This window comes from Anguilla anguilla, chromosome 6 (genome assembly GCF_013347855.1).
Source record: "Anguilla anguilla isolate fAngAng1 chromosome 6, fAngAng1.pri, whole genome shotgun sequence".
Classification (NCBI taxonomy): Eukaryota; Metazoa; Chordata; class Actinopteri; order Anguilliformes; family Anguillidae; genus Anguilla; species Anguilla anguilla.
This window is the reverse complement of record NC_049206.1, coordinates 51,533,238-51,547,691: the sequence shown is the minus strand read 5'-3', so window position 1 is coordinate 51,547,691 and position 14,454 is coordinate 51,533,238. Positions and strand designations below refer to the sequence as shown.

Here is a 14,454-nt window from a genome sequence, read left to right as displayed (position 1 = left end):
GGAGGTATGAAAGTGGAGCAGGACAGGTCTGCTTGGTGACAAGGCTGAGTGTCACTGAAGCTTGTTACACGGTCTGCTGATTGATCGTCTGGAGGTTGACCTGGAAATACCTTTGGCTCTCCCTGCCGAGGGGAGAAAAGTCAAGACGAGAAAATGAAAAGCACCCGACGGCCATGTGGGGAGAGGATGTGAAAAGTCATCAGAGCGTCATTTCTACTTCAGTGGAACTTGCCACTTGCTCTAATACTGTAGTGTTGCCTCTCCCGCCCACATACTGTGCAGATGAGGAAGTGAACAGCTTTGACTGACTGCAATAAGTAGGTTGCCGATTGGAAGGGGGTGATGAACACGGGCTCCTGCAAGACTTTTGCTGTTCAGTCTGTCAAAGGGAACCTCAGAGTATCCTATGAAAAATGGGCAGGAATTTGCTTCAAAGGCTGCTTGCCTCGACATTTAACTTCTATATTGTTATTGTTATTGATTTTTAAGAATAAAAAAAAACACTTGTGTATCCAGTTAAGTGTTTTCCCTGAGTTTTTCTGTATTTCTGTATGAAACCCAGGTTGCCTTTTTAAGTTATTGCATGCTGTGTCTACAGCCATGGGTATATGGTTAGGACTTTCTCTGAAACTGGGCTTTGCAGGCTCGAGAGGAGCATGTGACCCCCACCTGGCTAAAGCGGGTCGGCCGGTTGGTGAGTGGGGGATTATGGGACCTCATCTCTCGTGCTAAATATCTAGTGCAACAGAGCAGCATATTCTCCTCCGGGGCTTTCCTTCTGTACTGGGAGCGAGTGCGGCTAGAACTGAGGAGCTGAAGTCATAATCTCAGACTTGCAGCTTCCATGTTTCAGGCCTCTGAATTGCCGGGTGCCTTCAAGGGTCTTCTCATGTCTAATGGGTCTGTAAAAGCCATCCACCTCTGCGCTTCAAAAAATGATTCATTCCATATACGCCCTTACAGGCAAAGTGTGATGAGTTATGCTTGTGCTGGTGGAGGTGTTTGAGGTGCATGGGGAGCAAAAATACTTTATTTGGTTCTGAACTCCACCATTTTAAATTTGTAATCAACACATCACTTCAGATTTGAACATTCTCGGCTTTTATACTGACATATTTACTGCATTTATTCACTTTGGTTTCACCATGTAGAAATTACAGCATTTCTTATACAGTATTTCTTGTACTCCACGGTACAGAGCCAAATCAAGAAAAAATATGCCTTTGTCTCAGACATTACGGAGCTTACTGTATATATGTTACATATTAATTAAATAAATATATAAATATGTAATGATATTAATTATTAGAATCTCAGGGAACCTACATCCCTGCCACACCCCTGTCCCGGTTCTGCCTCAATGCCATTCCGCCCCCACCCAAACTCCACCTCACCCTGTCCCATCCTCATCTGCCCTGCACTGCCCGCCCCCCCCCTCCCCCCCATACACGCTCACATCTTCCAGGGAATTTGACCCACAGACACTATATTTGCATTATGAATGTGAGGCTGCCATTTTAAGTATGATACGGAGAGCATAGCACACACTGTGCCACTCCTCTCTCAGGCTGACCCAGTTATGGAGAGCCCAGATATACGGGCTCGTCAGCTGACGTTCAGAAGCTTGCTGGTGACTGGAGCTGGGGACCGGAGATCCACAGCTCTTTTCCCTCAGATTATGATATTTATTTCTGCCAGGATCCACAGAGAATTAGGCTTAAAATACCACAGTCGTTTTCCGTCGCTGCAGATTATAAATGTGGGTTAAAGGAAATGGAGGTAGACAGAATTAAACCTGCGTTCACCCGAATCCTCCCACTCTGCTCCATTAACTGATTTGACATTGAACTCTGAATAGTATTGGCATAGGTGGCCAGGTTGTTGGTCCCACAGTTTCTAAAGGGTAATAATAAGAAAGAGAATCTGAAAAAAGGAGTGTGGTGGTTGGGCTGAATGTCCAGTTCTCATCACATTTCTTATGTTTTCATCTTCTTAATGGAGCAGGTATTGGTAGTGGTGGGATAACAGATTGAAAATATGTGAGGGAAAAATGTATGTTTAATCAAATATAGGGTATAATTATTTTTGAAATTATAGTAAGTACAGTATGGGGACAGAGAATAGAATGTAGGACAGTGCTTTGGTTAGTCTTTCCATTCATTTTTGTATGCTCTTTGAACAGGTAAAGAAGCCTACAATGGAAATGCAGCAACAGTATGACCATGACTTTGGTCAAATATAGAATGCCTTTGATTTCTTAAAGTCTTAAGTTTTTGTTTTAGGCACCTAAGTACCCAGGATGACTGTTTTTCATTCGTATTTTCACGGCGTCTATATGCGAAACAAATATCAGTAACGGGGCAGTATTTATTCCCAGCGTTCACAGAGGAGGCGGCCTGTACCTGCCGGGACACGGGCAACAACAGCAATAAAAGCGGCAAGCGCGGTTATCCTTCTGTGACCGCGTCAGTGCTGCACTCGCGCGGCTTGTCTCGCGAGTCTGACACGAAATGAATTTTGACTTAAAAGCATCGCAAAGGATTTGAGCCGAGCTGGTGATTTTGCCGCATGCGCTGCGCTTCACCGTGTGCCCTCGGAATATTAAAAAAGACGACAAGCTGCCGGTAAAAAGGGGTCGTGGAATACAATGCTGGAGGAGAAATTTTGATTGCTCTGCAAAGGCGGCCTGGTCTGAACATCTAACCAATTTCAGGCAGCGTAACTTTGTTCTGGGTCATTCTCTTTCTCAGAACATTCAGTCGGGCCAGACGAAACAGGGCCAACCATAACAATAAAAATGCAAGGCAATGAACTTTTCCAATTTCATTTTAACCTGAGATAAATGGCAAAAAGTATAAGTTGAAAAAGTCAATGAAAAAGTCATTTTTGTTATGTATTGTTAACAGAAATTAAGAGCCGGTATTCAATTGACATTTGTCCATAGCTTCAACTCAAAATTAAATGCAATTTTTACACTTTTATTTCCTTCAAGTTAAGTAAATTCAAATATCAAGAACATAAGATGGGTTTAAGGTTGATGTGTTTATAAGCATTTGTTTATACTGTAAGTCATTTTTGTTTGTTGCAGTTAAATAAATGTTAACTGAATCCAGACCACAGACATTGTGTTTAGACTGAACTGCTTAACTCTCTATTCAAACATTCAATCAACAAAAACAATTATTATTTTATTCATGTTTTATTCACAAGTTGCAATTTTTAAGTCATTTCAAAGAATATTTTTCACAAAAAAATTAAATTAAAATAACTAAAACATGAACCTTGCCAGGTCCATAACGTAAACAGTTTGCCAATATGCAGACCTCATGCTTTTCAGAAAAATGTACTGTGCACAATGCAACATTTCCTTAAGAATTTATACAGTAGTTCTGTGATCATGATTGATATAATCCCGTGAATTGTACAATCAGTCAAACGCCCACCTGCCCAATGCACTGATTTGACTGCCTTCAAAATTCAAAATAATATGCTGAAAGTATAGCACAAAATACAGTAACAATTTCTGTGAATGGTCCTTCCAGTCACAGTAGCCCTTCATAAGCAGTACATAATCATTCATGAATGCCTATATCAATAACCACTAAAAGGCATAAGGTGCATTGTTTCACCACTAATTCACCAAATGACATTACTAAGACATACCAAGTGATTCACACTATATGCCTGTCTTTCCATAAGTCTTTGTGAATGTCTACATAATGCCTATGAATGGGTTATATATCTCTTATAAAGGGTCATACATAGCATTGTAGCCACTGTAACTTCTTAATTTATGTAATTTTGGTATCATTCAGGCTTGATTAGGCCTTGATTAACCAAGTGTCCTTCATTTCATGCATTTTAGTGATCAGTGAACTTTGCCAATCGTAAATAAAAAAGAAAACCTGTATTAATTGTGTCAGCAGTCAGCATTCCATCAGCGGACCAACCGGGAATTCATTGGTCCGATCTTAAGACCGGTGTTCAGCCCCCGTGCATTTACAAAGCCCAGCTACTACATATATTTCAGTGATCTTCCATACACATTCGTGCTCATGGAAGTGTGAGCATTTATTTGCTGTTAGAGGATCTTTCATTGTTCATCAAACTAGGCTTATTTATTTGTACATTACAAGGTTGTGAATGTTGTAAGTAATTCAAAATGTGTGAGTTAAATCATATTGTTGTCACCTATTAACTCTGTCGAATAAACTAATAAAGAAAACAGTACAGACTTCATAGGCCAGTTAGTTCAATAATGTTTATATTTATATATTGACAAACAGTATATTCGACCATTGTTCGACCACTGATTTTTTTTTATTTTTTTTAGCTAACAAGCAACTCATTCTGCACACTGGATGAATTGCATCGTTCAATTTAAAAACCAGAACGTGGTAAATCAGCTAAAAGTTTCATGCATGTGAAATAGACAGAATTACATCATTTATAAAAAGCAACCAAAAAGTACAAATCTCATTGCGATTCATCATTTCTGTTCATTGACAGTCTAGCAGCTCTCTTTGCCGGTACTATTAAAGTAGGCATTGGCTGTGAAAGAGTTATCTCAACATATCGTTCATGTTCATTAACGGCAATGGACTGAATCTCAGTGATCAATCAACTTGGGTAAAAAAAAAAATGCCTTTGCCCTCCAACATTCCTTCGGTATGTTCTTGTATATTTCTGGGCAAGATCTGATGGTGATGTGAAACAATGAGAAATGTGCCTGGACTATGAGTCGCAACTATGTCAAAGTATACTGGATGCATTAGCCTTTACTCTTACTGCAGCTTGTTCCTAAACCCTGGGTCTCTATTCAAACTGACCGCAGTGCGATTTAACTTTGACATCGATAATGAACTCCCACAATCATTCACTTTTTCAGATCCATCAACATTCTAAAATTTGCTTAAACGAAGTTAAATACAAATCAGAAACGTTAGAATGAATAGAGAATCCATTAGTTTCCAGACAAAGCTGAGCAAGTAAACATTATAATAATGATGAACATGATGAGCACATTATTATTATTATTTTATTATTATTATTATTATTATTATTATTATTGTTATTACTGCAACTGCTCAAGTCAGTCACTGACATTGCACCTCCAGCAAATGAGCCATTCTACACAGAGAATCCCAGCACACTCTAGATTCTCCCTCTGTGCTGGAGCAGGAACCAGCATGCCGGAACTTCAAAGTGAGATTATTCCTGTGGCCTACTTTTCTTCAGATCGTCAAGCTGTCGCATCTGTTTCTGTGTCCTCCCATAAAACGCCACAAACCAACAAGCACACGGATATGGCAATTTTTATAAAAACCTTACAAAAAGAACTGCCACATAATTACAACCATAATTAAGTCATAATTATCATAAGTCAGGCTTACACCGGAAATTTTTTTTTACAGTGGTATCAGTGTTATTTACTGTATTGTCCAATTTTAATCAGTGACTGAACAGATTCATAAACTGATTGTTATGAAAGATTAACATAAATTATACTCCTCCACAATCCTTTTTCATAGTCCCACTGAACGATCAATTACTAAAGAGTTTCAGTGCAGCAGGTAGTTAATAATACAAAATTCTCCACATCAACCTCATTTTGAATACACAGAATGTGTTAAAAGCATAGAAACAGCACCATCGTCAAAATGAGGAGCACGTTGAAAGAGCTGTGTGTGAAATGTTGTCAGACGTGACCGGGAGATTGTGGAAACATCACCATCACCAGTTGCACAACATCTACAGGGCACACAGCCTTGTCAGAGTCATTGTTGGTCGTTAAGAGTGTGAAAGCACACTTTGGCTCCGCCCCCCTCTTCTGCGGCTGCGCTAACGTTGCTTGCACACAGCACAGAAAGAGGTAGCTAGCTCTAGTCATTGGCGGGAGACCTCGTGGATTAGCAGAGTCCCCACTCCCTCTCTCTTTCCGCTCATTCCTTTACACTCATACACAGAAAGACACAAACGCGAAGCAGCGAGGAGCTTTCTGAGGACTGTAAGGTGGATATACTAGCGCAAAACAGAGGAACAAAGTAAAGGTCAGCAAAAATCATTAGCTGGATAGAAAAAAGGAAAATGGTCAACGCCATTTCATTTGTAATGCATAACACATTGTACTATTTGTTCAAGTCATGAAGGTAGATTTTCCTTAAATCCTGTCATAAAGGCTTATTGAGATGTGCAGGACAAGTAGACACATTACCGTTCAAGCAGACATTTTCCTTTGGAATCAGAAAATTCATCTGTTTTTACTAAAAAATCAGACTAAGAAAGAAACCGGGGTTCGGTAAAGAAATATTCGCAGGTTAATAGATAATTAATATGTTTTCCAACTGCCAAAATCCAAAATGATTTTTACACCTTGCTATCGTTTGTAGATAAACATGGAATGGGAAAATACTTCAATAACAAAAATGTGAAAACATTCCACTGGGGTCTATTTTATTGTCCACAGCAACAGTAACCAAGACTGTCTGAAACTAACAGTAGTTTTGGAAAAATTTGCCAAAATATATTTGAAGGGATCCTAAAAAATGGATTTTGTGATTACTGATACATAGCTACATAAAGCAGGCAAGCAGACGATTCACCAATACAGTCGCAAAAACAAGACAAAACACAAACACACAAATGTATAATTCTATTTGTGGTGCATTCCACTATGTGTATTGTACATAACTGACACTCCACCTACTTTTTATATTTTAGAATTTACAATAACAAATAAATAAATGTGTAACTATAAATAAATTACCTGAGCAAAAGTGTTTGCTGTTAACTTGGTAAAAATGTGTTTTCAGAAGTTAGAGAAAATCTGATATTGCACATATTTAAGTACAAGTAAAAATGGCTATGTTTAATGAACTGTGATAGTAGGTTATTACATTTTTACTTAACACATATGTATATATGTTGACAGGCTTTCACTGAATAAGAAGTTCATTGATTGACTGTATATGGTAACACCTATTGCACCTATTGACTTTATTAGGTATGTTAAATCTTTCGCTCCCCGCAATGACTGTATTATTAAAACAACACAGAAACTTAGCATAGAACTTGACACCACCAAACGCAACGCAAAAGCCATGTGCAAAGGAATGGGGTTTACAGACTCTGAAATCCACGGCAGCTCAACCTGTCCTGGAAAAAGTTCAAAATAAATAAATAAGTAAAAACCGTCGGTCTTTTCCTTCAGTCCCTGATTGACCTGTGTTTGCAGTGAAGACCTTGTAGCATTCCAGCATTCCAGCTAGGTCACAATAGAGGAAACAAATCGCCCCACTGCTGGCGTGGCCTACAGTGCAAAGAAAATCAAGCTGACGCAAGATGGGGGCTGTCCTGGTGTTCTAGTTCCCTGGGGGTCTGGGTTTGGAGTCCATCGTTGGGGGTCTTTCTCCCGGACTCACGGGGGGTACAATTGGGAAGGCGGAAAAGGGGAGCTGGCCCTTTTTCCCACGCACCAGTACGCATTGCATGTATGGCATCTTTTTCCCTGTGAAATGCAATGCACACACATTTTCACATAGATAATATGTGTGCGGCGTGAAAGTGTGTTTTCAAGTGTGTGCACTTGCATGTGTACTCAAGTGCACGTACCTGTGTGTGCATGGGCATGTGAACTTGTGCTTGTGTGTGCATGCATGTGTGTGTGTGTGTGTGTTCCTTGGCATCTCCATATCTACATGTTATAAAGTGTATTCCCGTGTGCCAAATCATGATCCAGAGAGAGAAAATTCAATTAACCCTACCAGGCCCTTTCTTCTCTGCGTCCATGCTGGCAGTCACGTTGTCTTCAATTGATGAGAGAGAGAGAGGGAGAGGGAAAGAGAGAGAGAGAGAGAGAAAATAAAGATCATTTTAAAGGCACAGAGATCCATTCTCCTGATTTCATTTTAACTGAATGATGTCTTCACCGTTCTTTAAAATCATTTCTAATATCTCTCCAGAGAGGATCCTGCTGTGACAGAGATAATGCATTCTTTCATTTACAGACAGACCCCACTGAACTCGCCTGGAGGGAGCAGGATATGGGTACAGCTGACAAGAGAGAAGCAATCAGTCTCCTGGGTTACACTGCACATCCGCTATAATCTCTAGACTCTAATCATCAGACTACATCTCTAGGGAACAACAGGCCTGCAAGTTTTAATAAGGAAAACACATGGAAAGAAAAACTATATATTACTATGTATGGGTGATATGACAGTCTTACTATATTCCATAAAAAGGTTAACCAAAGGTAGTCCTGTCGGTAGAAAACGAAAGATCTCTGATTAAAAATAAATAAATAAATCCATCAAATGCCTGAGATTCCATCATTGATTATATTCTGTAGAGAAACTAACCGATACATAATTAGCCAGAGACTGCGTAAACTCTTCAGACTGTATTTTTGCTATGAGATAAATATATTGCGACAGATTAATCAAATAACCTATTAGCACCCTGCAGAAGCTGCCAATGACCAGGGACAAGTTTTCTGGAGGGATATTGACTAAGGCAGTGAATGCAATAAGATTGAGTAAATAATGGGGAATGGAAATAAGCAATATGAGGTGACAGAATCTCAGTTTGACAGAAGGTCATTACGGTCTCATTGGAATCATGAGCGTGTCAGAAAGGAAAGCGTTGTACCAACAGGATAAGAAGCCAAGAACATGACCAATAGACTTCAAGGTTAAAAAAAGCAAAAAACAACAAGGCAAATATTTGTTTTCACTCTGAAGATGGTTGGAAGACAAAGAAGATCTTATCTTTGATTAAAAAGCATGAAATAATACTGTGATATTTAGTAATGCTTAATAATGAAAAATATGCTGTTGTTTAGTGACACGTCAAAGTGGCAAGATACGTGACAATCATACTGTTTATACGAGCCCCATTGTTTTTCCATTAAACTCCAACTCCCAAAATCCTCTTCCTATTTTGAAATGCAGCGTGGCCTTTATATGGACAATCTTTATTCAAATGCCCTTAAGCAGGCCATTGCCTGGTGTCTGATAGGATGGGGGTTGTGTGGCACTGAACTGCCAAGCCGACAGCACCGAGTGCTCACGTTACCGGCAACTTACTTTACCGATCACTGCAGCCTGATGAGACACTGCCCTGTCACTGTGACATTTGCACAGGAAGTGATTGCGTTTCACACGCGAGTGACCTTTAAGGCACTGGGTTACCCATGCCTGATCTCTTTGAGCTCAAGGGGATGAGAGGAAGACAAAAAACTGTTTTGACACTGACCTTGTGCTGTCACATTTTAGAACAAGACTCATTCAACCTTCCTCTATAAAAACCTACACATTGAGCTTTAATAAAATGACAAGTTTTTCGAGTGAGAGTAAATATTTTCACAGAAATGTTAGGTTTATCAAGTTCAAGACACACGAAGAACTAGTATTTATGGTTGCTTCTGACCTTGTGTATGCATACATCCTTAAGGCAGAAAAGCATTCCAAACAAAATGTGCAAAACAAAATGTGCACAAGAACTTGCAATAAAAATAACTATTAACCCTACATTAACAAGAGGAGGCCATCTTATTCAAAAACTGTTTTTATTTTCTATTTCACATGACCATAATTCCTTTATGTATTTTATTGATTACTGGCCTCTGTGGTATGCGTTTGCACCAATAAGAAAGAGGTTTTGAGACATGAGATTTTTTTATTTATTATGAAACTGCAGCTAAACTAAATCCTGCTATAGACCTTAAAAACCAGACCTTCTGGATCAAAATAAAAATGTTCTGTGATGCAAACCACACAGGAAGTGAGGAGTGATTGGTGGGAAGCAGGTAAGGGGTTGGGCTACAATGCCGAGCCTCCACTGGTTTGCTCAACTAAATTTACATCCAAAATGTATCATTTAGAATTTGTCTCCTGTTGCTACTCTGATGGAGAAATGTTTAAGACACAAAAATGCATCTATTATCTCCTTCAGTAGCTGAAACCTTTGATCAGTGCTAATTAATTACCAAGGCGATGACAATACAAATCCATATTAACATTGCCTGTAAAACATTCTGAGATTTGGCCCAGTAAATTGAGTTGAGCAGCAGAGGAACTGGGGTACCTCAGTCCTGAATGGTGCTAAAGAAGTCTCGTTCCTTTCTGTGATCCAGGTCTTTCACATTTTCTACAAGTAAGGGTCACTAACATAGGTGACAAGGCAATAAAATCGCTTTTCGGTTACTTTTCAGTCAGCAACTGATGCTTTCACCCGGCGCACAAACAATAATACAATTAAGAGCCAAAGCAGAACACAACCCAACAGACCTTGCAATCATTTAGGAGTGGATCTGTCTAGCCCTGCGCTGAATGCATTGCTAACAGGGTGTACAGCATCCCCAATGCTGTGTGTTGGCTAAGCAGAGCACCACCATGTGGTGTTTTGCAGACCTGAAATGTTCATTATCAGCCTGCTGTCTGCTGATCATAGCCATGACAGGCTAAACTACTGTTCTAATCCACGGATAACGAGAGATTACTCACTTCCTGGTGCCGGGGGCTTCAGGTCATTTTCTAGGAACAGAAAAGAGAGAAATAACTAAAGAGCCGTTCCGGGGGTTGCTGCTGGGTTTTAAAACGTTAAAAGCTTCTGCGGGCGGCTCACCTTGTGTGTCCTTGTCAGCAGATTTGTCTGCCTCAGCAGGTTTACCTGCGATTCACAAAGAAACAGCACGCGTCATATAAACTGCAGCAGGGCGCGCAACATCTGCTCCGACGCACTTTCGAGCTAACAGGATCTGACATGACCGTAATTGCGGTTTTATCTTGCGTTCGAGTCTCTGCCGATGAAATTAAAAATGAGTGATTTAGTGGCTGACGTGTTGCCAGTAAGTGGCTCGAGGAAACAGAGTGCATGAAGCCACTCTGATGAAACAGGGTGTCACCGAAATGCTTGCGAAAAACAAATCAGATATAAAGCAATTCTTTCTGACCCTTTAATTAAAACTATATAGCTTGACAGCTCCAATCCCGCCAGGCCAGTAGACATTTTATCTTTAACAGAGGAGAATCTATTACACACACTCCAGTAAACCGATCAAACTATGAAAGATATAATGATCACACGTTTCATAAGCCCGAAGTATAAACTAAAAAGATACACAAAAAGATGTAACATTTTTTCTAACGGGCAATTGCTTTATTTGACACAGCTTAAGGTCTTATTCTGTAATCAGTTCCTCTCTCTACGTTTTGACACAGATTTCTCTTATTTAGAACTGAAGATGAAAGGCATGAAATACCTGCGTCCGCTGTAGTTTTGGGTTCTTGCAAAATGCATGAAACAGAGAAAAAACTTGATTGGCAACTTCCAAACACTGCTTATGATAACCAAAAACATTTATACTTTTCATAATTCTTTGCTTAAGTTTGGACCCATAATTCTCAGATCATTAATTCATCACTGAGTATGAACTACATCACCACCACCACCACCACCATCACAATAGCAACATGAGTAACAACACTAACAACAACAGTGATGACAACAATAAGGAGCTGTTTTGACCCATAATAAAAAATGCTACTATTATACTATTTATTACCATAGAATTAGCTATTAATAGCGGAAAGCACTATGGCCAGCATAAGTGCATACGGCCTTTCGTGTGAGAGAAAATGCAATGAAATGTGAACCACTCTGATTCCCTAAAAGAATGTGAGAGGCTTCCTGTAAGGCCAGTTCAGACCAAAGATTCGTGATGCAACTAAACCGTTTTAGAATGTTGCAGAGAGGAGTTGCAGCAGTGTGATCTACCCGTCTGATGCCGGTGCTTGCCGTCGCAGGCGACTCAACCCATCGATTCACAGGTGCGATAACCTTGCAGTGTTGCCAGTTTTGGCTCGTAAATCACAAATCTTTGGTTCCGAACTGGGCAATAGAGTGTGGCATGCATAGACATTCTCTGCATTGGTTATGATTGAATATGCACAAAAAAACCCCAATATGAATCAGGTTAAAAATGAACTGATGCATTTAGTGAAGAATGATACGAAGAGAAAAATTGTCAGTAGATAGAGGAAGAAATCAACCAAATACTGTTTCCTCTTGCCTGGCTAAGTAAGGCAGCATCTGTAACTTTTTCTGTCTTTGATATTTCATGATCTGAAGTATAGAGTGTATCTATGAACTGAGCTGGCTATGTCTGAGTACAGCGAGAGAGAGAGAAAAGGACAAGTAACATTTTTACCCACAATACACATTTGACACCCTTCACTTACTTGCTCTGTGAGATTTAACACGCTGTAATATCTTTGGTGCATGGGTAATTTTTGCTTTGCCTGGAACAGCAGAATAATGTCAATGCCAATTACAGTTACATTCAGACATCAAGTCAAAGGGGAAAGAAAGGGGCTGAAGAAACCTGCTTGGCTCAGATCAAATAAAACAAGAGAAGTCTTCAATTCTACAGTGAAACCATGTCTTAAGAGTCTTAAGATACAGATGGGATTAAGCAATAGCCACTTTGGTCGATATATTTGTTTGATAACGAAGATGTATATTACCTGCTACCAGGGGTGTAGCACAAAATTCTGGGCCCTATACATAAGCAGGCTCTGTGGGCCCCCTTCCTCTCTAGATCCATGGCTCTCACGCATCATTCCAGGCTTTTCGGGGGCACTCCCCCCATTCGGGCCCTGGGTAGTCAGTCCCACTTTTCCCCCCACTACGACGCCTCTGCCTGCTACCTAAATGCAGTACCTGCCAAAGTATCTATTCCATGCTTAGGATTGCCTAATATACCAGGTACAGGAAATGATGAGTATAACGACAATGGGTAATTCTCTCAGCGCTTGTGCTTTCATTGATTTAATCTTTAAGATGGGAATAATGCAGAAAACTGCCGAGCTGCATATTGATTGCTTACTACTGTTGGCTTTGGATCATTAATTAAATTGATCCATTTGGTTTCAGCAATATTGATTAAAAGTTTTTTTTGTTTTTTTTTCCCTTCACGCTCTGGTTTCTCTTCAAGCCGTCAATACAAAATTGGCACGGTCTCTCTGTTGTTCATTATCTAAAAGCTACTTACTGGACCTTGGACCGAGCCATGGGTGACTGTGGACCACCACCTTAAAGCAGAGCTTTCGCATATTTGCGTTAACTCAGACAATACCTTTCTTTAATATATCAATCAATAAGGACTGAATAAACTATTAATGATTCATATCATGCATATTTATAAGATCTGTATGTGGAGCCGCTAGATGGTGGCGTTAGAGTGATAGAGACAGCCATATAAAAAGATACGTAGCAAAGCATTAGACTGATATTTACAGTAACTACTATGGAATTGCAATTAATACATTGTAATTCACAAATGCATTATGTTGTTCATTTACATGAGCAGGTGTGGTTGTTCTTAGTTTAGGGTTAAAATTAAGGTTAAAGAGACAGCAGGGTCAAAGGTTAAGGCTACTGGTTATGAATAAGCCTGAGGGTGTATAGAAAATAAACGTGTGGCAGTTACAATGAAAACATTTACATTATTATTTTTATTCATTAAATATGCATAGAGGTCATACTCACCATCAGCTGAGGGAGGTTTAGCCTCGGTTATTTTGTCTTCTTCACATGTAGAAAAAAGAAACGGATATAAATATGGAAAAATGACTGTGGGAAAAGTGTGGAAGATGACCTTGGCTTTAATGAATGCGTTCTACATCAATTCACCCCATTGACAAACCCGGCACCCTACAGAGAAACATGGCATGGAAACAGTCATAGTATAATAAATTGCACCGCATTGTCAGTAACTAAATCAAGGGACTGCTCGGTGTGAAAATTGATGTGTTAATGTTTTCTGTAGGAAGAACGTTGTATTCACATCACACCCGCAGTGAAATGGCAGCGAAAAGGACATATTAAATATTCCAAGCCATATACCTGAATCCTCTCTGAAAGAGCCCAACTGCCTCCGCAAACAAAGCTCACATCTCCACACTCCATCTTTGCCTTTATAACAACAGCATCAATAAACAGAATATATTTATGACCGAAGCCATACATAACAGAAAGTACTCCTGAGGCTGGCCACTGTCCCAGTGCCTGCAGCCAGTGTAGTCTCCACGCAAACTTTCTGCAGTTTATATGAGGAGATGAAAAATGAGGGGAAACCAGCCTGTGCAGATGACTGACTGCAGCCCATCAGAAGTCAGGGAAAAACAAAAAAACTGGATGCTTTGAGTGCTCTAGCTCTGATTATATTTCACGTCAGATTCTGAACGTAAATCAGGCACTGCTGCAATTTGGTGAATGACCTGAAAAAAAATATGCTTTGGCTTTGAAGTCTGGCACAAGAAACAGCGACACACAGCATTTCTTGCATTCCAGACAGCTTCTTTTTTTTTGTATTTCAGCATTTTTTAGAAATTTTTATCGAGAATGACTAACACAGATAACATTTTTTAATATAAAATCAGTTTATATGGC

At 39.7% G+C, this 14,454-nt stretch overlaps 1 protein-coding gene across 1 annotated transcript in view; it reads right to left on the bottom strand.

The window, feature by feature from the left end:
• Positions 1 to 3,186: 3,186 nt before the first annotated feature.
• Positions 3,187 to 14,454, bottom strand: part of trdn (triadin) — a 72,936-nt gene continuing 61,668 nt past the window's right edge. The window contains exons 41-47 of the mRNA XM_035423023.1: positions 13,552 to 13,590; positions 12,243 to 12,302; positions 11,264 to 11,287; positions 10,627 to 10,671; positions 10,506 to 10,535; positions 7,764 to 7,805; positions 3,187 to 7,507 (exon numbers count right to left, since the gene is read on the bottom strand). Coding sequence (XP_035278914.1) covers positions 7,362 to 7,507; positions 7,764 to 7,805; positions 10,506 to 10,535; positions 10,627 to 10,671; positions 11,264 to 11,287; positions 12,243 to 12,302; positions 13,552 to 13,590 — 386 coding nt within the window. The 3' untranslated portion in view covers positions 3,187 to 7,361. The remainder of the gene's footprint in view (positions 7,508 to 7,763; positions 7,806 to 10,505; positions 10,536 to 10,626; positions 10,672 to 11,263; positions 11,288 to 12,242; positions 12,303 to 13,551; positions 13,591 to 14,454) is intronic.